At 36.2% G+C, this 23,458-nt stretch overlaps 1 protein-coding gene across 1 annotated transcript; it reads right to left on the bottom strand.

The window, feature by feature from the left end:
* Positions 1-61: 61 nt before the first annotated feature.
* On the bottom strand, positions 62-17,195 carry LOC137394202 (N-sulphoglucosamine sulphohydrolase-like). Its single transcript, XM_068080923.1, has 8 exons — positions 17,054-17,195; positions 10,463-10,595; positions 9,268-9,401; positions 8,078-8,231; positions 4,003-4,156; positions 2,333-2,420; positions 871-1,046; positions 62-787 (listed from the first exon to the last, which is right to left on the bottom strand). Exons 1-8 carry the CDS (start codon positions 17,193-17,195, stop codon positions 161-163), a joined length of 1,608 nt encoding a protein of 535 aa, XP_067937024.1. The 3' UTR covers positions 62-160.
* Between the last annotated feature and the right edge of the window lie 6,263 nt (positions 17,196-23,458).

Raw genomic sequence — 23,458 nt, 5'->3', positions numbered from 1 at the left:
TGCCCTTTTCCCTTCATCTGTTAGGAAGTAAGAAATTCAATAAGTCTTTGATATGGATATATATTAAAGATACATATATATATTAAACATTGTGATGAGGGTAGCTAATTTGTCGATATATGAACTTCCGGTCACACAAAAACCTATTGCTAATAGTGGGCTATTGCCCTTCTTTGCGAGTAGGGATGCCATTAAAAAGGGGCATGCAAGTAGGGCAGGTCTTGTACTGGCCAGCATCCTGTAGGACTCCAGTGGGAGCACATCTCCAAGGGTCTGAAGTCAATGTTTGCCAAGCCTTGAGTTTAGCTTTTAGCTCTAGACCCACTTCTTTATATGATGGATCAGTATACAAGTTATGTAACTCATGAGGGTCAACCTTGACATCAAACAGTTCCCATTCTGATCGATAATAGTAGCCATTTAGTGTCTTGTACCAAGGGAGACTGACTCCCTCCACTGTCCTGTTTAGAATATCCTGAAATGTTGGAGACAAATAGAAATCTTGGTCTATTGGAAAAGGCATGCCATAGTTGATGTTCTGAATCAGCTTATAGGCAGGGGTGCGCACTACCCTCATAGGGTAATACATGGTGACCTCATGAAGGCTCTGACTTGCAAATGTTATGTTATACATAGCCTTTAGCCCATTTGTTAGAGGCAAAAGTGAGCTGCCTGTCAGCTTTACATCAGGGCCATGGTGGAATATAGAATATCGAGGGTAAGATATCTTAAACCAATCCAAGATGGTAGGTACTACATCTGTTAGGCTCACCATTGCTGCCGATCGCTGTAACAAAATATTGAAAAGCAAACAAAATGTTACTAGCATGATGACAAATTGACAATTTTATCAGTAAAAATCCCACGAACCTTTCCCCACTGCGATTGATCCGCCGGATGTGAAATGAGAAATGGCTCTCTGATGCCAGATTCATAAAGATTAGTTCTTCCACTAGGAAAAGGTATACCATTGTCAGAACTGAACAAAACAAGGGTGTCATTGAGGAAGCCAGAGGAAGACAACTCCTTCATTATAAGTCCAACACCTGTAAATACAATAACAGTAGACGCTCCTATAACGTATACCTCTTATAACGTAAATTCAATTTCAATTCTGATAACTTAAAAGATTTATGTGATGTTTTTGCTTTGCGCTACGTAAAAGATTCCATATAACGTAAAATGTCAAGTCGGGGTGAGTGCTCAAATTCGATTTGAATGGTAATCTATCGTGCTACATTTGCGAGAGAAAAAATGACGTGCATATAGCATAATATTTATTATACATACAACTTCTATATCATTCCAGGTCGTCATAATAGCTCGTCAGTTGTGTCGACGAAATAGAGAATAGGTGGCTGAGCAGTTGTTCATAAATACTTAATGGCGAAAAGGCGATCGATTGGTGCAGGTATTATGGCGCCGGTCCATCACAATGAATGTCACGAGTTGGAGTATCGTCGAGAGAAATCTTTTATTCTAACCTTGAACCCCTAGATAGGAATAACAACGAACAATTAGTACCGTTTTTTAGAGAAAAAATATTTGGTTGTTTTGCTTTATCGTAGATGCACAATATATTTATTAGATTTACGTTGCTGAATAAACTTTGCTGTTCAGTAAAACGAAGCAAATCGTTGTAAATGAACGTCAAAGATGTGCAGTCCCCATCAAATCATTGTAAAGTTACCACAACCATGGTCTATAAATATCCAGTGAGATTGATCAGAAAAAGCAAAAAAGTTGTCGATGCAAGCCAATCATACTGCAGTTACGTTACAGTCAACAAATTAAAAAAATTAAGTCAGGTTTTTCCTTCTTGTATGGCCAAATGGGTGAGTTTGGAAAGATCTTGGAATGGATTTGGCAATTTACATATATTTTACTATTCGTAGAATAGTTGGTATAACGTAAAATCTCTATAGTGTTAACATTCCTGGAATGGATCATACTTTTGGTATAACGTAAAATCTCTATAGCGTTAACGTTCCTGGAACGGATCATTCACGTTTGAGGAGCGCCTATCATACTATAGATACTGTACATAATGATCTACCGAGAGTGACTCTACAATGAGAATATAAAAAATAACTTAAAGAGACCCGATGTTACAAACATGAAAAACTATGACAAATCTACACATGACCATTGTATTAAAAGAGCCAATGAAAACAGTAGTTGCATATGGATAACTAATGAGTTGTCCACCATTGTATTAAAAGAGCCAATGAAAACAGTAGTTGCATATGGATAACTAATGAGTTGTCCACCATTGTATTAAAAGAGCCAATGAAAACAGTAGTTGCATATGGATAACTAATGAGTTGCCCACCTTGGTCAAGACGGCTCATGGTTTTATATTGTGCAGCTATGTCCTGCCTTGCCGCTGGTGTGTCAGGTACAAAGTATGGAACCACCACCTAAAATAGTAAAATCATGGTTCAGTCCCATAAAACTATTGGAGCGTGTAAAATCTATTTCCTATTTTATTTTCTGAAGGACACAATGTAGATATGCAATAAGCCTAATAGTAATCTATTTCAAACATCAAAAAGCTCAGAGAATAATAAAAACTATTGGAGGAGCTCAACATCGGATGTAGAAAGGCTTGAGATGACCTGAGACATTCATCTCATACTGTCGTTTGACATCTAATATCATGTTTACTGTATTTCCCGGACTATTAGACTTTTGCAGATGGTTTGAGCTATGCGGCTTATTCGGAGGCTGCGGCTATTCTATGGTTTTTTCTTTCACCGCTAGGGGCGCAAAAACTGGAACTAGAATCAAAACTAAAGAAATGTTAAGCAAAGAAGCAGACGTTGCTTTTATATTCAGCTAGCAAATAGAACACGGATGACAAATTACCAACTATTAATTATTTTCAAATTCTTGCCCCATCATTATGGAACCCAAACGAAGAAGTTCGTATGAAGCAAGTTTTAAGCTGAAGGCCATCGATCTTGCTATCCAGGAAGGAAACACACAAGCCAACAGCGTGGAGATTCTAACGGCTGGAGGGGTGCTGTGAAAGAATCCACCATGACCAACAAGTTTAGAAAGGCAGGACTGCTTTGTAAGAGCGCTGCACCTTCAGAGCCAACTTCACCGAAGGAAGATAGTGACACCGAAAGGGAGGCAGAGGGAGACAAATGTGACGAAGCGCTAATGAAATTGTTCAACTTCGACGCTGAAGAATACGACTTCATGGGTTTCAGCAAAGATGATTAATGTGAAGCAGGAGAAATGAAGTCAAGTAAATATACTGGTTATTTTTTATTGCTTCTGTTCCGTTTTAACCAGCAAAGATGCTGCCGTGTTTAAAAGCCCTGTTATGAGTTCTGAGGCCTATAAAAAAGGTGCGGCCTATGTATTGTTTTATTATCGGTTTTTTAAAAATAGAGCAGATGCGGCTTATATAGGGGAGCAGCTAATTATATAGGGAAGCGGCTAATAGTCCGAAAAATACGGTACTTATAAAGCCCAGTGTTTATCTGCAAACAAAACAATAGGTATGTAACAAAGACTTCATAGAACTACATGTATATTAAGCCTGCCAACAAGGAATTTTGAAATTTTTGATAATCGAATACATATTAGCATCCATGATGAACTTTGTATACATCATGTTCAAGATGAGATTACTCCAGATTAAACGAAATATATGAAAACATTGAATTCCACCACCAGCTATCGGAGAGATCCTTACAATGATTCTTACCCACTTTGTAATCCATATTTCACCCTCTGATCAGTGATAGCAACAAAGCCCGCAATAGCTGTCAATAACATGGCAGCATGCACTTCTATCAGCTAAGTGACTCTTTTCATCTGCGCATGCAGACAGATGCATGTGACAGTAACGGCGCATGCATCTGTTTGCATGTGCATATATAGAATTAGAACGATTCAGAATTCTAGCAATAGTCACCAGTATAAAATAAAAAAACAGAAACACAATTGACTGACCAGATAGTATAAGGTGCAGAAGAAATGGCATACCTCACCAGGATCGTAATAAATTGGTTTCCAGTCAGGAATAACTTCCATACCAGGAACTGATGCATCACCAAAGTTCTCACAGAACACTCCTAATTCAGGGTGGGTATGTCCACAGCGATGAGCATCGTGGAAGGCAACGTAAAGGAAAAAATCTCTAAAAACAAACCATATAAGATTTGTTAGTAAATCAGGATTAAATAAAATAGGAGCGCAATAAAAATAGTTACAACTCATCAACTCATAGCTCAATGAAAACAGTGTAAAAACACTATTGGAGTAACTTAAGACCTCTATGGTGACATAACTCAAATTAACAGTGTAAAAACACTATTGGAGTAACTTGAGACCTCTATGGTGTCATAGCTCAAATTAACATTGTAAAAACACTATTGGAGTAACTTAAGACCTCTATGGTGACATAACTCAAATTAACAGTGTAAAAACACTATTGGAGTAACTTGAGACCTCTATGGTGTCATAGCTCAAATTAACATTGTAAAAACACTATTGGAGTAACTTAAGACCTCTATGGTGACATAACTCAAATTAACAGTGTAAAAACACTATTGGAGTAACTTGAGACCTCTATGGTGTCATAGCTCAAATTAACATTGTAAAAACACTATTAGAGTAACTTAAGACCTCTATGGTGACATAGCTCAAATTAACAGTGTAAAAACACTATTGGAGTAACTTGAGACCTCTATGGTGTCATAACTCAAATTAATAGTATAAAAACACTATTGGAGTCACTTGAGACCTCTATGGTGTCATAGCTCAAATTAATAGTATAAAAACACTATTGGAGTCACTTGAGACCTCTATGGTGTCATAGCTCAAATTAATAGTATAAAAACACTATTGGAGTCACTTGAGACCTTTATGGTGTCATAGCTCAATGAAAACAGTGTAAAAACACTATTGGAGTCACTTGAGACCTCTATGATGTCATAGCTCAAATTAATAGTATAAAAACACTATTGGAGTCACTTGAGACCTCTATGGTGTCATAGCTCAAATTAATAGTATAAAAACACTATTGGAGTCACTTGAGACCTCTATGGTGTCATAGCTCAAATTAATAGTATAAAAACACTATTGGAGTCACTTGAGACCTCTATGGTGTCATAGCTCAAATTAATAGTATAAAAACACTATTGGAGTCACTTGAGACCTTTATGGTGTCATAGCTCAATGAAAACAGTGTAAAAACACTATTGGAGTCACTTGAGACCTCTATGATGTCATAGCTCAAATTAATAGTATAAAAACACTATTGGAGTCACTTGAGACCTCTATGGTGTCATAGCTCAAATTAATAGTATAAAAACACTATTGGAGTCACTTGAGACCTCTATGGTGTCATAGCTCAAATTAATAGTATAAAAACACTATTGGAGTCACTTGAGACCTCTATGGTGTCATAGCTCAATGAAAACAGTGTAAAAACACTATTGGAGTCACTTGAGACCTCTATGGTGTCATAGTCGCAATGGATGGTTAACCATAGACTTTTCATTTACAAAATATACCGCAAAACCTTTAATTGAATGCCATGGCGCTCTATTTTTCAACCCTACTTCTCCAGTGGCAATCAATTGGAGGTGGCGTTCAAATAGAGGCTGGCATTGTATTTTTCAAATGGCTCGACAGAATTTCGGGAAAATAAATTTAGCCTTATACAAGCGGAACTAATGTCGCCTATATTTTGCCCTTTTTTTCTAGTAGAGCGATATTAAACCTATTGGATGCAATAAATCTGCTAACTTATCTTCAACTTGTCAAAGATCTCTAAATAAATATGCATTGAAAAACCGAGAAATATATCTACCATACCTATCGCTGATATCTATTGCTTGCAATTAACCTGCGATGATATTATAGCCCGTGTCCTGCTTTGCAGTTTGTTGGAGCTTTCAATTTTTATTTCATTCTAAATTTGAAAATATATTGTTATTTTATATTTATATTTAACAATGCTGAATGAAAGCTCATTGCATTGATTGATATGTTTGCTACAGTTTGCAGCCAGAACTGAATTTTCATGTCCAATAGAAGATGAGTTACGAGCGTCAATCCATGGTAAGCCGAGTTAAGATAACTGCAAAGATGCTATTGAATAATATGCTATAAATCTGCAAATTTATAAGTTATATAATGATAATCGGATCAAATGCTACAAATATATATATTCATGAACAAGTGACATAAACGAACCATACTTATGTTACATGCAGAAACAAAAATTAAAGGTTTACTTGCAACAAAATTCACATTACAGTTATTTGGTATCAAAAGGTTCACCATGTCTTAATCTGCTGTGTTGTAGGTGCAAAATATGTGAAAAAGTGATTACAAGCTCTTAAAAGCTAAAAAACGAACAGTTAATCGCAGCCATCACGAAAACGCCGTAGTTTGGAATCTCTTTATTTTGATGACGTACTCAAACATTGCGATCATTGTTTTGACACGTGATGTTATCACGAGAAATTAAAGGCTCAATATAAAACCTCTCTTAGCACTAGTTCATGACAAACACTTCAGGTTCTACCGGAAAGCCTGTATCAAATATAGAAGCTAGTTTACAATTTTGTTTCAGCTTGGTCTAATCATCTAGTCGTAATCTGATCATGTGATCCATACTTCCTGTCAAATAGCGTGAACAATTTCTGGAGCATTTTTCGACTATCACAGGTGACCAACAGGCTACTCATGTTTATCAAAGGGTGATATGCATTCCTTCGAACTAAGGTTAAAAAATTAAACGAATTTTTAGGCTAGCTTTTGAGATATCAGTGCTCAAAGTGACAGCATTACAATGATGATTAAATAGATGTGACAATAGACATGGTTTTATTGAATGGGTGAAGTACATTTGTGAAAATAATTCGATGAATGAGGTTGCATGAAAGTGTACACAGAAGCCACCGTGTTCAACTACGTCCAAATTGAACTGTTTTGGAAAGGCTATTGATGTGATGGCCGTGATGGCTGCAATTAACTTTTCGTTTTTGAGCTTTTAAGAGCTTGTAATCACATTTCTACATATTTTGCACCTACAACACAGTAGAGTAAGACATGGTGAATCTTTTGATACCAAATAACTGTAATTTGAATTTTATTGCAAGCCAAACTTTAATGTTTTTAAGACAAAAATATTTGCAATGTTTGCTTGGATAGCTACGTTCAGATTGTTGCTTTCGATGGAACGAACATCTTCTGGTTGTCCAATACCCCCACAATGTCTTTTGACCTCAACTCTTCTTCTGCACTGCCAAACTAATCGATATTAGCGTCTAAACACTGTTTTGGCAGAGCAATACTTTGACACGATTTTACATGTTGCATTTAGCACAAATGCATCGCGTAAAAGTTTTGCTCGCTAAACCTTGGCTCTAAAACTAGTCGTTCACCTACCATCGTAAATGTACACCATTTTTATATACATTTGCTTGAAGTATCAAGACCGCAATACACAAGGAACTATTATTAGCCTGAAACAGTTATTAATTATTTCTATGGTGTTGCTTTCAAAGTTCTAGCGATAAAAAAAAGCTTTGGAGTTGGACAATGAGAGAATTAATTGTTATCGATGCAAAAAATTCATTATTAATACGATTTTGTGGACACTTTTCTATTGATCAATTGATACTATCGGTTCGTAAAGATCAATGATTGTCGAAGTGGCGTTCAAATAGAGGTGGCGTTTAATCAGAGGTTTTACGATAACTACCTTTTTACAAAAGGTTTTGAATTATTGATATATTATATCAAACACTATGAGTCATAGTTTCGTCACATGTCAATAAGAGTTAAAAAGCTTTGACACTTTCAAATTTTACTATATAAGTGTTTTAAGATGAGGAGAAACATTGTCATGGCCTTTTATGTTACTCCGTTTACTCCAATATTATCCATTGCAACAATGGGAACATAACTCCAATAGAAACTCATTGCACTAAAAATCTTAACATAGGGGAATGAGGCTTTGATACTACAGGAATTTTGACTGCGCTGTATGGAATAGGTAGAATTAGAAGCAAAGAAGTTCGTAGACAAGCAATGGTACAACTACCTGCCATTAGCTTTGGTGAGGAACTCTTGCACCAGCTCTTTAATCAGAGTGATATTTCTGCCGACCTGGTTGACATCGTGATGGTCCATCTCGGTCATGGAGTAGTCAAATGGATAAACAGAGAGTGGAGCGACATGCTTCTTCCCAATTATTCCTAGAGAATGGTAAACTCTATAGCGAACACAGAAAATTAACAGTTACATTATTAACAAAGTGGTACAAGTTAATAAAGAATAGTAATAATAATTATAGGGTTGACATATGCAAAGAGTCTTCATATAGCCGATATACAGAGTTATTACCTCCCGTATGTTAGCGATTAATTTCTAAGATTGTTGTGCAGCTAGCCATGTGTTTTATTTGACTAAACCTAGCATCAAATAATCAAATATCAGTCAGCTGAGTGATGTACATGTACTTGTATGTTACATAGCTAAAAGCTTTTATAGCTGTAGAAAGCCAATAGCTTTGTGATGCTTCCCCACTTATTATATACATGTACTAGCTGGATTTTAATAGCTATAGCTAGACAAACACAAACAGACCAACTTTGAGGAATATATATAGATCATACGAAAACACTTTTGTTCTCATGGTTCTCATATTTCTCTGTCATGGTGCACCAACCAGCTAGTATTCTATTGCTCAACATGCAGGTTACGGGTAATACTCGCAAGTAACATTATAGTGTGATGAGAGTCATTGTTAGAATGTTGGAATAGTGCGACAATTAACCATGTTTGGGATCGCCTGAACTTTTGTTTGTATCAGACTTATTTAAAATCTTCCATTTTTACCTTAACGGAAGGTATTAAAAATTGCCGTTGTAAGTTTTTTACTGGGTACCTTATGTGACACTTTGCAAAGACAGTCGTATAAATGCAGAATTAGCAATACTTGAACACATCATTAGCTTAGCTTTGCTTCTTGTAAATCAGCCTCTTAAACACCCCCCCCCCCCCCCCCCGACATGCTATCTGATTAAAAATAAAATAAATCCAAGGCAACAGAAGGGTGCTAGTGCCATATAAAGTTAATACAAGCCTAACGTTGTACCTCCTTTAACTTCTTAGCTCATACATCCATAAGCTATCTTCATGAAGTATTAGGTATGCTGCTCAAATGGAAAGCCTAAGAAACTGAAGTAACAGCCTTCTCGCTGCTTCTACCGTGAGAGGTTGCCATCTTACCTGTAAAGATCTTGTTTTGAGCCAGAATCTTTGACAGACTTTGCACAGTGTCAAAGGATTGGAAGTGATGATAGCCATTTTGTAAACCATACATGCCATTCTGGTGCTGTGGTAGACCAGTCAAGAGCGCTGACCTACAATTTTATGTGTGTAAGTATTGTGAACAATTCTCATACATTATAAAATTGACACCAACAGGTTAGAGAACAACTATCTTTATTGGAATGTTACCAAAATTGAGAGCCGATTCTTCAACTAGCCAGGTCTAGATACAGATGAGGGCAATACTAGGCAATATTGGCAAAGTTAATAATAGTAAATAAAGGCAATATTTGTTGCAAGGTTGATTAAATATAAATTGCACTGTTTTTCTTTATTGAATAAGTCCACAAAGAAAAACCTGGGTTTAAAGATAAACTTGCAAAAAGATTTTGTCAGAAAGTATCAGTATTTTTTTATAATTTGTGATTGTTTTTTATGTTTGAGGTGATCTGACTGCCAGGATGTTTTAATATTAAAATCAACAAAACTTGATCGCGATTAAAATGCTCAGGAGAAAAATATATATAAAATGATGTCACTAGTTGCCATCGTCGCTATCGATGATATCCGCTATTGTGTTCAAGTTGCAGCATTACACGTCTCTATTCTGTCAGTCTCTTTGCAATTATTATAGATGTCATCCTCACATTTTCGATTGATTTGACTATTTTAATCGTGACCCAGTTTTACCGATTTTAATCTATAAACATCCTGACAGTCAAATCAACTCAAACATTAAAAACCATCACAAATGATGGCAAAATACTGATACTTTCTAATCAAATCAAATCTTGTTAGAGTTCAACTTTAAGAACCCAGTAACTTACACAAGTAAAACAGTCTGCGGTCTTTGCAAATATAACTCTCATAATCCCACTTTCGCTTAATCTGACCGTTTTAACCTCAATCAAGTTTTCTTGATGCTAATCTTGCTACATCCTGGCAGTCAGATTACCACAAACATCAAAAACAATTACAAATGAGAGAAAAATACCGATACTTTCTAACAAAATCTACTAAAAATTTGTGCAAGTCTATCTTTAATAGCTAGAATATACAGCCGGTATTGTCAACTGCCGAACACAAGCTTGTTGTCCAACAGACTGAAAGCGCGGATCAGCAAGACAACACCTAACAGAAAGATCTTACATACCTGCTAGGGGAACAACTACTAACTGAAGTAAATGCGTTGTCAAATATCAAACTTCTTTTAGCCAACGCATCGATGTGAGGAGTCTTACAGATGTTATTACCATAAACACCACTTTCAAATCCAACATCATCTCCTGTTAAGGCAAAGATAGTTTAAAAACTAAACCCACAGAACTCCCCACGCAGATTTAACATGTAGCTATAACACTCATCTATAACATAAGCTTTAGAAGTCATCAAAAATAAAGAGGTTGAAAGAGCGATAGACAATATACCGTAATTTATTGTGACTTTAAGCAATTTTCAAACAGTTTTTGTGGGATTGTGATATCTCTAGGGTGAATCAAGTGTAGGGGACATGAATCATTGAGACTACATTGGTCTCACATATATGCTTGATGAAGCACGTCGTCTAAGAATACAGTGATCATGAAAGTTAGCTTTTTTAAGGATACAGGTCAGCATGGTCCAGGATGAGTCCCTTTTGTTTAAAGCGTAGCAAATTTGAGAAACCAGTGTATTTCTAACAGGGATGAAACAATATTGCATCTCCAAAATCTTTTATAAAATGTTTAGAAAGGTCTTTGAAAAGCTTTTTGAAACTGGGTGCGTAATAGCTCGCAACGATAAGCAAATTTAAGGCTAGATTTTCTAGGCTTAAAGGCCTAGTTTTTAAGGCTAGTCATCAAAGGATTTCTAGAAAGGGACACAGCTCCAAAAAAACTCTAAATTGAAAAAAGAATTGATGGCCAAGGCTGATCTTAGTAAGGAATATTTCTCAAGGGTGCTACAAGCAAAGTTCACAACTAAAAAAAATGAAAATCTTGCACGTAGTACAATGCTAGATGTAGACAAATTGCCTAAAGACCCCGAGTGTAAGATGCTAGCCCTTTTCAACAAGAGTTTTGAAAATATTATAAAAAAACTATAAAATGCACAATAACAGTGGCTATAACAATCATTAGTCGTGATAAAAGCTAGTTTACACACTAATAAAAAATTAAGTGAACAGCAGCAGGTAGAAACATAGCATAGCAGAAACAAATACAAAAATTTTATGCATAGTTACAAACATCAGGTAAAATTGTTTGTAATAACATTGTTGTAGAGTAGGTGAAACCTGAAGTGAGCTTTGCTGAAAACACCCTATTTAAAGGTGAAAAATGCTGCATTTTATCTAGACACCAGATCGCAGGTAACAGTGTTAATTTATGAACAATTTAATGATTGAGATTGCCGCTTGCTAAAATGCTATGAAGTTAATTTAAGAACGTAAGGTTAAAACTGTTTTGGTAATAAATTATCTAGTTGTATAGTTGTAATTGTTGATTGGTGTAAAACAGCTTGAAATATTAGCTGATAATAGTGCTACCCAGTTTATTGTTAATGTGATGAGGGATCCAAAAAACAGCTTGATGTTCATCAGATTTCCAATCTGGGCTCGAGCGATAATGATGATTGATAATGATAATATTTTGTTGCCGTGTTGCCGCAGACGTGGAGGCGAAGGAGATCCAGCTTGCTACCTTGATCCTATGAGAACGCGATCACTAGATGAAGAGGAAGACTTAAAGAGGCCCAACAGCTTTGGCATGAAAAGTGAATGAGGCTGATACTAAAGTGTTTTTTGATGTTACAAGGGAAGCTATTGTCGTTGGGAAAAATGACATAATAGTAGAAGTCTAGATGTCTAGAAATGTAGCGAATGAGGCTGAGAAAAAGGAGCCAAATGTGGTTCTTACTAGAGATGCCCCGATTCTAATTTTACCAGCCGATTCAGATACCGATCCGATATACCGATTCTTATTGAAAAATAATCTGATTCAGATACGGATTCAGATCTTTTGTGTTGCATAGATAATTGTTAACTTTATTATGCAAAATAAATATAATGCAATGAAAATATAAATATTGATGTATTTATTTGTTTATGTTTATGAAAAAGAGATATACACATATATATTTTCACATACTGAGATACCGAGCATCTAGTAACAAAACAGTCTATGTTTCTTGTAATCTGTTATTAATAATGGTAATTACTGTTAGTGGTACAGCTTTCTCAGTGATAACGAATTCTCTCTTCTACTGCTGAACGAACTGCTCCGCCTGTACAAATTTAGAGCAAATAAATGTTTCTTTTAATTACCGTTAGTGATTCAATTCTCTCAGTGAGACGTCGTTATCTTCTATCACTATCGATGTAGCCAGTCGTACTGATGAAGGACTCACTTGCCACATATGATGGAGGACAGGCTAAATACTGATAAGCTACTGGGGTTAATTTATGCAATACAAACAATAAATCATATCATCAATATCAATATCAAGAGAGAGATAGATAACTTTATGCATCGACTGCTCAAATTACTTTCAGAATGCTAGTAAATAGAAACATTACACCGCATTCTTGTTTCCCATCATTGTTCTCTTGTTTGTGATTGGCTGCAATAAATCATATGGCTGTAATTGGGAAACACCGCACTTTGTGATTATGTCCTGACTAAAGCCAAAAGATTCATCAGCTGTGTAGATGTTTATCAGGCTATAGACATGAAATAGATTGTGTGACAGGCCTGGAATTCATTAGGTAAAAGTAAGGAGCTTGCAGCTGATGATTTTTTATTAGTGTAGCTTGCTAAAATACGATTTTCTGCTAAATAGTTGATCTGTAAAAAGTTTCTGAAGTTTCCGATTTTTTAAGAAGATATCGGCCGATACCACTTAACACCCATATCGGCACCGATACCGATATTAAAATTGGGGCAACTCTAGTTTTTACCCATCAGACTCAACCAACTAGATAGTGCATAATGAATTGAGGCGCTTGTGCAGCCTCATGGTTTTGATATGATCAAACCTTTTATGGAAGCAGAGTTGTAGACAAAAAAGTATTTTATACTGATCTATCAATTAAACTTGAAGGCTGACTTGCAACAAAATTCACATTACCGTTATTTGATATGAAAAAATTCACCATGTTTTACTCTGTTGTGTTGTAGGTGCAAATATGTGGAAAGGAGATTTCAAGCTCTTAAAAGCTCAAAAACGATTCAAAAATCGCAGCCACACGAGACCGCCGTAGTTTGGATTCCCTTTCCAAAACGGCCCAAATGTGATGTAGTTGTGAGAGATGGTTTCTGTTTACACTTTCTTGCAACCTCATTCGTCGAAATATTTTCACAAATATACATTACGCATTCAATAAAACTATGTCTATTGTTCTCACGCGTCTGTTTTATCGTCATTGTAATGCTGTCACTTTTAGCACTGATATCTTATAACTTACCGTAAAAATTTGTTTAATTTTTCAGCCTTAGTTTGAAGGAGTACATATCATTGTCTGATAATCATGACGAGCCTGTTGGTCATTTTTGATAATTGAAAAGTGCTGCAGAAATTATTTGCAAAGTATTGGGTCACATGATCAGATTACGACTTGCCAATTACACCAGGCCGAAACAAAACTGTAAAGTAGCCAGCATTTATATTTGATACGGGGTCTTTGGTAAAACCCGAAGTGTTTGTCATAAACTAGTGCTATGATAAGTTTTATATTGAGCTTTTTATTGGCCTTTCAATTCGCGTGAGAATATACGTGACAAGACGATAACCAAATTTCGTGGTTACGCCATCGAAGTGAAGAGATTCCAATCGACGGGGGCTTTTCGTTTTTGAGCTTTTAAGGGCTTGTAATCACATTTCCACATATTTGGCACTTACAACACAACAGAGTAAGACATGGTGAATCTTTTGATACCAAATAACTGTAATGTGAATTTTGTTGCAAGTCAACCTTTAAATCACTGAATAGACTAGGGGATTCGGTGATGAGCCCAGCCCAAACAACATTTCTTCCGTTTGCTAAAAAGTAAAACAAGATGGCATATTGGGGTTTTATGCTAGGTGTTGGCATAGAGGGCTTTCAAAGTTATCAACAGACCAAGGAGACATATTGAAAATAAATAGATAGAAGGCCATCGCTTGTGAGGCGCAGGTTACATTATGAGATAGAGCTGTGTTGCCTAGAAAAAATTGGTCTAAATGAGAGGAACTATCTCACCCCAGTGAGGGTTGACCTTGTGAATGAAACAAGGTAAGGGTTATATGAAACGGTAAGGGTTATTAGAGAGACTTGAGAGAATTGAAAAGGTTTACATAGAGATGCAAAAATTAGTGTCAAGTTCTCAGCTGGCTGATGAAGATGACTATGACAACCTAAACAGGGTGGAGTGACTGAACAAAGCTAAGCATTTGTAAACAATGATGGTGTGCGGCAAAGATTTGAAGTGATGCTAGATATTGGTGGAATATGCAAAACTACTGCAAAAAGAGAGCTGATTGACTATGACAACTTAATGTGAGAAGAGCTTAAAGAGATGCCACAAGCGAGGTCTGTGGCTAGGCAAGCAGAGAGTCAAATTATGGGTGAATCACTCTCAATGTCAAGAGGTAGAAGGCATAGTAAGAAACAATGGAAGATACATCTACAAAATAATAGTGCGAGTAACTATCATAACTATCTATAGAGAGCCGGAGATGGCATGAGGATAAAGATAGCACATAGCCCGAAGCATAACTACGAATGCAGTGACAGTTCTATCAATTGGGAAGGTAGCAGGTGTGGCAGCAAGTGCAACAGAAGGAGAGAGTACATCGGATGTGAGTATTCTCCTCGAAAAAGCTACTTTGGAAGGCAGCGGATTAGACAGAGTATTGAGCTCTGTTTTGATTCGCCATACTATTTTAGCAGCAATGACATGAGAGAAGGCTTACTTATAACATGTGTTGAAAAAAAACACTTCAATGAGAAAATGCCATAAAATATTGCGCCATAACTTCAGTGAGTAAAACACTTGAGAATGTGTGCCCCGTAAGAGAATTAAAAAACTCCAGAGACCAAAGAAGTGAAATGAAGACACGCAGAGGGCTTGTGGAGAGTAAGCGAAAAAGTTCTTCCTATGAGAGCAATGAAAGTATAGTTCAGAAAAAACCTAAACTTCGGATAAAAGACATCGTCATATGTAGCTGTTGACTAAATCGTTCTTTCCATAAAAACCTCTTGGTGAATGGACGGAAGGTTGGCTGTTGTCTAGACAACGGAGCTCAAGGCATTATGTTGACTTATCCAACATTTCTATCATTGGAAAAACCTATACAAGAAATGAAGAGTGCACTTGTTGGATCACATGAAACCAAATATTTGTTAGGGGTGTGGATCATCTATCTAATCAAGCGATCACAAAACTAATTGCTTAGCATATTTGATTAAAAAGACAAGTAGAAACTTGATGGTGGATCTGGGCTTGTCGGTGCTTGTGAACAACATTTGTGCAAAATCTTTTAATTTATATAAAAGCTTTTCATAGCCTTTTAGAGGACTTAGTACAATACCTGGCATTCTAAAGACCTCTTGAACCTGATGTGTCTCTATGTTTGTGTGCGCCAAACGAATCCCCAGATAAATGGAGAAAAAGCCCAATAACGCTCCACAAGATTATTTACTTTGGATTAAGCCAATCAAGAGTCTACTTCAATCTGTGCTTGTCAATCTGTGCTTGTCAGTCTGTGCTTGTCAATCTGTGCTTTTCAATCTGTGCTTTTCAATCTGTGCTTCATTTTGGTGCGTCAATCTAATCATAGTGCCTAAGGCCAATGAAGTGATTAGACGAGAGGGGCAACATCAGGATGGACTGACAAGATGGAGAGAGAAGAGACCAAAACCAAGGCATGCAGAAGTGCTACTAAAACAAGTAGAAGTGCCACTAAGATGGGAAAAAGTGCCACCAAAGTAGGCGGAAATGCTGCTAGTAGTAGTTTTTAGAATAGCTTGGAGGCTAAGAGAAAAAAATTACGAGAACATGAAGAACATTGCTTCTGTCTTACAGCAGCCATGAGTTGCAGTCAGCCAGAGAGTTCAGCTTTGCAGCAGTCCTGAGAAAACAGAGGGCTACGACACGCTTGCACTCATACGGAGAGCAAGTGGGTGATGGTGGCTATCTTCAGAAGCAAAAGCTGTTTTTGGGCCTCTGACTCAATGTTAGCTGTTTTAGACAAAAATGAGGAGGAGTTCCCGAAGACTGTTGTAGCAGGAATGGCTCGATACTAGATAGAAATGACTGTCACTATGCATAGCTGATACAAACCAAACGGCTGGCTGTGTGTGTGTTGGATGTGTCCGATTGAGTCCAAAATAATGCTTGAATGAATGAGACTAACCTAGTTTCAAACCCATCAACGTGGAGACCCCAGCTGTTGAAGCCGCCTGACTGGAGAGGTGTATAATATAGGCTTAGTGCAAGAGACAATGAAACGTAAACATGAGCCCCAAACGAGAAATAGCCCTAGAGGCAGTTGTCTGAGTCAAAAGCTGCTACACAAGCGTGCATTACAGATGTTATAGTTTGCATGTCATTCCTTATTTGATGATTATCAAAATTAATTACGGCTAGAATAATTATCTTAGTAAGCTCTGCAATAAAAGCTAACTCGCTTCAAAATTAATCTCTTTCATTGTAATGAGAATATAATACCCAAAATGGTAATAAAAACAGCAGAAATAAATTGATACGCGATTATGCAATAAACACACCTAGAATAACCAAAACATTCTTTCCCACGACTTCCTGAAACGAAACGAGAAAACTCAAAACTATAATGCGCAGAAGGTACTTCATAATGAATAAAAGTAAAACATATACAGCTGTATCGTTTGTTTGCATCAACTTCGACATGCTCCGTGAGAAGGGTCGCCAAAAGCGGCTCGGCTAAATTATTCGGCTTGAACTCGCGCGAGAGTTATCGTCGTCACAAGAAAGACAACTTCAACAAACTATTTTAGCTATTGTAACTAGCTATTTTATGTGACAGAATGTTTGTGTTTGAATTCCATACGATGCAATCTTTTTTCCAACATCCAACTAGTTTTTCAGACGGATAGACTTATATACAGATTAATGACTCTTATCATAGTGAAGTTTTCCAAGTTGATAAAAGATGTGACTGTCTTCAGTCTTTTTAAAAGCCGCAAACATAGTTTGTTTGTAAAAATAAAATGGCAGATGCGCTTTTGGGGTCTGTGAAACAATGATGTGCAGACGGCACATTCTAAATTTGCTTCTTTTACTTAGGTGGCTGTTAATAAAAGCAAAACAACCTTCATGTTAGGCAAAAGTGCGCGTATGACAGAAGGTATCAGCAACTATATGTGATACTAGGTGAATTCTCGATGTTGCATGGGTAATAATTAAGTTTTTGCACAGAAAATTTGTTTTTAATCAACATATACTAAGTTTCTCATTCAAATTTTTTAAATAAAAGTGTTTTGTTTATTTCTGTGCGTGTCTGGCCAATGTTTTATATGTATTTGAAAGGTAATGCATAAATATTTTTGAAAGCTCAAGGCATTGTTAAAACATTGTTGAAAAACATTTTGTGCTTTTTACACTACACATTCGTTCAAAATTTGAAGCAGTTTATAAAATAGTGACAGGTGATGTAGTGGCCATTAGCCAAATTTTGTTACCCAATGAATTTGAGTAACTTAAGCTAGTAACTTAAACTAGTCTAAATATTTACTATAATAAGAGCTGTTATTATGACTAAAGCCAGCATTAGGAAAAAAGATTATGTCATGGTCTCTCACGCCATCAAGAACTTCAAGCATACTAGCTGAAGTGTGAAGCTTGCTACTTTAACCAATCGGGATTAAATATTGACAGCTGTAATAAGTATGCGCAGAAACATACAATAGCATGGCAAGGACAGTTTAATGTTTTGCATATGTAGCACGCCTGTCTGCAGATTGGATGTTTGCAAGTTGAATTCCAGTGCAAACCTAGTCTTTGTTTTTAGATTGTAATCGCTATAGCTGGACACACGGACAACAGACAGACACTGAGGTTTATATATGTAGATCAGTATTACTATTACTCCTTCTCATCACATTATGCAATAGTTAATGAAGTTAGGCAAAGTGAAACATCAGACGTTAAGCAAGCTTATTTAATTTACGACATTATTTAATAATTGTAACATAATCTTTACTTATGATACGTATGAGTTTGCTATCACTGGGTTCATGAATGAATGAAAAGTATAATGGTTTAATATGTTATGTTAAATATTTGCTAACCACTGTTTATTTACAGTAATAATAGAAGTGACACTAAATGCAGGTGGTGCACAACTCCCTAATAAAGATTTCGTATTATCCACAAATTTTAAGTTAGAATCTTTGTTGAAAGCTGTGTTGTTTCCTTGAAATTCTTTTCTTCTGTCAAGAAAATGATCTATTTCATTTTAAATGAGAGCTAAATACTCATCTGCTATAACAATAAAACACTCAACCCTTTGTGATTGTTCTGCAAGCTCTTTGAATGCTATTTAAATAGATTATATTCTCACTAGGTATTTGTTTCGTGATGTAACGACACAATGAGTGTTTTTACGCGTTCATGCAAATTTAGAGCTTTCAACTAGCAAAAATAGTTGTGATTAAAACTGGGTACAGTTCGTTTTGCATAAATTGAAGTCAATAAAACTTGTGTTAGCTTTTCCAAATAGTGTAGTAGTTAGTAAAATTATGGAGATTCATTGAACTCAATCATAAAAATATGATCTTGACCACAAATGATGAGAAAGTTTGACCCTGATGATTGGCAAATACTGAGAGTATTAGCCAATGAGAGTGTTTTATAATTACTTTTAAGCTGTAGATGTGTTTCTGAAACTGTTATTACTGATTATATTATGTTGTAATATACTTTAAATAAGATTAATGATGATTTTACTCTAAGCCAGCAAACTTGTAAAACGAGTTTTTTCAAGGTTTTACACAGAAATGACTTTTGTACAAAGATCAGCTGGAAATCAACAAACTATGAAATCTAAAAGTACTTAACTGCTTTCATTGATGAATAACAGATGACATGACATGACAGGTGTTGCTTCTATAGCTTAATTTTCTTTTTTAAAGATAGTCTTAATCTAAATAAAAAAAATTTTTCTATTTTACTGCTTCATTCCTGTGCATTGTTTTCTGTCATTTCATACGTTGTTATCAGTTTAAAAATACGCAACATTATGAATAATTAAGACTCGCCAAGTTCATGACCAAAAATCATGACCAAGTTTAATCATCTTTTAAAAACAACATTTATACATACCAATATTTATTTGTGTTGGTCAGAAAATTAGAATCTAATTCTCACATGATGTGTTATTAGTCGAGTATCTTGCTTAACAGTATCTGGAACTATTAATACATACTGTGAATTGTATTCATATTGTGTATGGGAAGCTATAGTGCTTTAATATTTAGTGTAATATCAAAAAGTCATTGCTTGTTAAATACTATACTTCACTTTTTAAATAAATTTTCTCTTGTATGTTAGCTATGATGGTATAGTATAGATTGTATGTTAGCTATGATGGTATAATATAGATTGTATGTTAGCTATGATGGTATAGTATAGATTGTATGTTAGCTATGATGGTATAGTATAGATTAAAATGAAAAGCAGAGCAAAGGTTCAACGTAGTCGTTTATTTTTCAACTAGAGATAGATCAGCCAAGCACAGCTTTTTGTGATTAACTTACTGTAGTAATGCAAAAATTACCTTTTATAGAAAGTGAGTTTTATGGTTGTGTAAAGTTATACGCCAAACATTGCAGTTAAAATGTGAACTAGAAAACACTGATCATCTACCGGTAAGAAGGAGAAGGAGGGGGGAGAGAGTAAGTAGTGTCATGGGATAGGCCTAAATAGTGCCAATGCAAATTTAAGAAAATTAAACTGCATTTTAGAGTTTTTTTCTCTTTCATTAGACAGATTTCAACAAGATGGGCATTGTCGGCCTTTTCTGAACTTCCTGCTGCAAATAGTAAGTCAACTATTTGTACTTTTTATGATTTTTTGCCCAAAATGTAGTTTTGTATTGGGTACTTAGGCAAACAGTAAGCCAACTTGCTAATAGCTACTGCTGTGTTTAATGTTTTTAGCATTATGAATATACATGTAGGTGTGTACATTATGAATATACATGTGGGTGTGTACATTATGAATATAGGTTATTCTTAGGATTGATTTGCTGAAGTGTAGTTAAGTGTAGTGCAACTTCTTTGACTGAAATTATTATTTTTACTCAAATTTACTTATTTTGGTAATAAGGAGTTAACTTGTTAGAATATACTATATTTTACAATATTTTATAGCTAAACATAACAAATAGTACTAGCACATAGTATAGCATATTGTTTTTTACAGATGCTGTGAGAAATTCTTCCTCATTCATAGTTATAATGCCACGAATCTACAAAAGAAAGATCAGCCAAGCTGATATTAATGAAAATCAACTAAATAGTGCCGCTCAGCTAGTGAAAGATGGCAGGTCTAGTATAAGAAATGCAGCCGTAACTCATCAAGTGAATAGAATGACACTGGTTAGGTACATCACCAACCAAAATAAAGGGTATGCCAAATGTGCAGAAGTACATTGAATATTTACTGATACAGAAGAGAGCGGACTGGAAGATCATATCAAGGACATAGACAAATGTTTTTTTTATGGTCTAAACAGAGAGCCAGCTCGACCACTGGTACAAGACTATGCAAAGGCCAACAACATAGTTGCATCAAACTGGACCACTGATGGAATGGCAGGTAAGCATGCATTGGCCGTGAATTTGATACATCAAACTACTATATACTAATTGGAACGTAACTCTGTCTAACAATTATCGACAGTATAATTAGGCTTATGAATCTATGTGACTTACCTTTTCACCTCGAATTTGACTAAATTTGTTATATTTCAGGTATTGAATGGCTATATGCATATATGAAACGACACCACCTTTTTCTTCGACAACCAGAAGCCACCTCACTGGCAAGGAAAACAGCTTTTAATAGAGGACCTGTGGATGGATTCTTCACCAAGCTCTCTGACAACCCTTAGGTATGTTAACCTCTGTATTAGATATCACAAATTATGAGTCAAAGGAAATAACATTTTGTTTAGTTAGCTGAAACAGTTAGGCACCTTATTTTTAATTATTTTAGTTCTGCGTTTGATTTTTAATTATTTTAGTTCCTGTTTGAAAGTTTCCATGTTTCTGCAGTACATTTTCATTGAAGGTTGACATCTTGCACGTTTTTAGACACAGTTTTGAACCAAAAGACAAATACAACATTGAAGAAACCGGAATAACAACTGTACAAAACCCTGGTAAAGTTATCTCTGCCACTGGGAAATGTCAAGTAGGGACAACGACCTCACAGGAATGTGGTGAGCTCACTGCCTATGTTGCTCTGTGAGTGAAAGTGGGAATCACTTGCCACCGTTTTATGTATTTACATGGGTACATATGAAACAATGTTTCATGCATGGTACTGCTCCTAGCTCAAAATGATTATCAGCTCTGTCAGGTTACATGAACTCTGGTCTATTTTCAGACGAGTTTTTGCTAATTTTTATCTGAAACACTCGCTGCTCTAACGATCACGCTGTGCTCTCATCCTTCATAATCATTCATCACACATTTCCTTGACAATTCCTTGACACACTTCTCACAGGCTACAGCCTCTTGATAGGTCAGTTTTTGGTCCAATGAAATCCTATTATAACCGGGCCATAGATGATTGGATGCGGGTCAATCCTGGCAAGCGTGTGTCAATCACTGCGTTTCCATGACCCGCATAATTCGCAAATTAGAGCCAATCCGCAAGTTATCCGCGTCATGCACTGCGTTTCCATGACCCGCATAATTCGCAAATTAGAGCCAATCCGCAAGTTATCCGCGTCATGGAAACGGCATAAATCCGCAAGCTATTCGCATAAATTCGCAAGCTAAGCGAGTTTTGCGATCCGCAAAACTTTATCGAATCCATCGTGCTTGCGAATCATGGAAACGGTACTTGTGATTAATGCGCATTTGATTATCGTTAGCTATTACATGAAAAACATTTTCGCGCTTCAGTCGTTTTTATTTCGATTTCAGCAGTCTAAATGCGCCAACGTTCCGAACGATCGCTGCTAAGCTAAGCGTGACAAGACTGCTTAGCTACTTAAAGAGTCATTAATTAGGCTAATACTTGACCTATGGGGTCAAGAACTGGTGTTAAATCCGCATAGCCAGGTGTTCATTGAAACACTCGATTGCTAAGTAACTCAACTTGCGGATCGTTCGAATTATGTGAATCTTACGGATTATGCGAGTCATGGAAACATAGTGATTTTATGAAGTTGGAAAGTTGTCTACGCAAGCTTTTATGAGGAACAGGACACCATTAAACATAACTTCTGGCTTCAGATCTACTGGTATCTTCCCTCTCAACTCTCAAATCTTTGAGGATCATGACTTTGCTCCTGCAAATGTCCCTGACCAGCCAATGCCTGATGAGACAAGGACTTGTGATATTCAGACACTATCTTCAGAGCAGCCACTATGAATTGTCACCAATCCTTCTATAAACATTCAGCCATGCCCACCACAACCTTCAACCTTAACTGGTCAACCTGAAGGAGGCCAACTATTTGCCACTACTGCAGGTGTTAGTAATCAAGAAATAGATGCTGATAATGCAGAAATCAATCATCAACAACTAGTGTCAAGCCAGTTGTCATCTCCAAATTCTAGTTTGTCCCTACCAACCACAGAAGTCAGCCCAGCCTCTGCCTAAAGCCACTCAAAAGCCAAGATCAAATAGACGCAAAATAAAGTCAGCATTTCTCACAGACACTCCTGAAAAGTTACGCTTAGAAAATGAACAAGCAGAAAGAATGACTAAGAAGAAAGACAAGACACCAATGGGGAAAAAAGCACGCAAGCCTAAAAAAGCTTCTATTCCAGAATTATCATCTGATGAAGATATATGTGTGGCAGTCTTGGAGTCGGACTCAGAAAGTGCTGATGAAGTGCTTTTTGAACCAGAGACGTTAGAAGAATCCCAACAAATGAAAGTTGTATCTTATGTTCAGATTAAGTACGTCACCA

This window comes from Watersipora subatra, chromosome 4, assembly GCF_963576615.1.
Source record: "Watersipora subatra chromosome 4, tzWatSuba1.1, whole genome shotgun sequence".
NCBI lineage: Eukaryota > Metazoa > Bryozoa > Gymnolaemata > Cheilostomatida > Watersiporidae > Watersipora > Watersipora subatra.
Note: the sequence above shows the minus strand (reverse complement) of the source record. Positions and strands in the feature narration are given on the sequence as shown.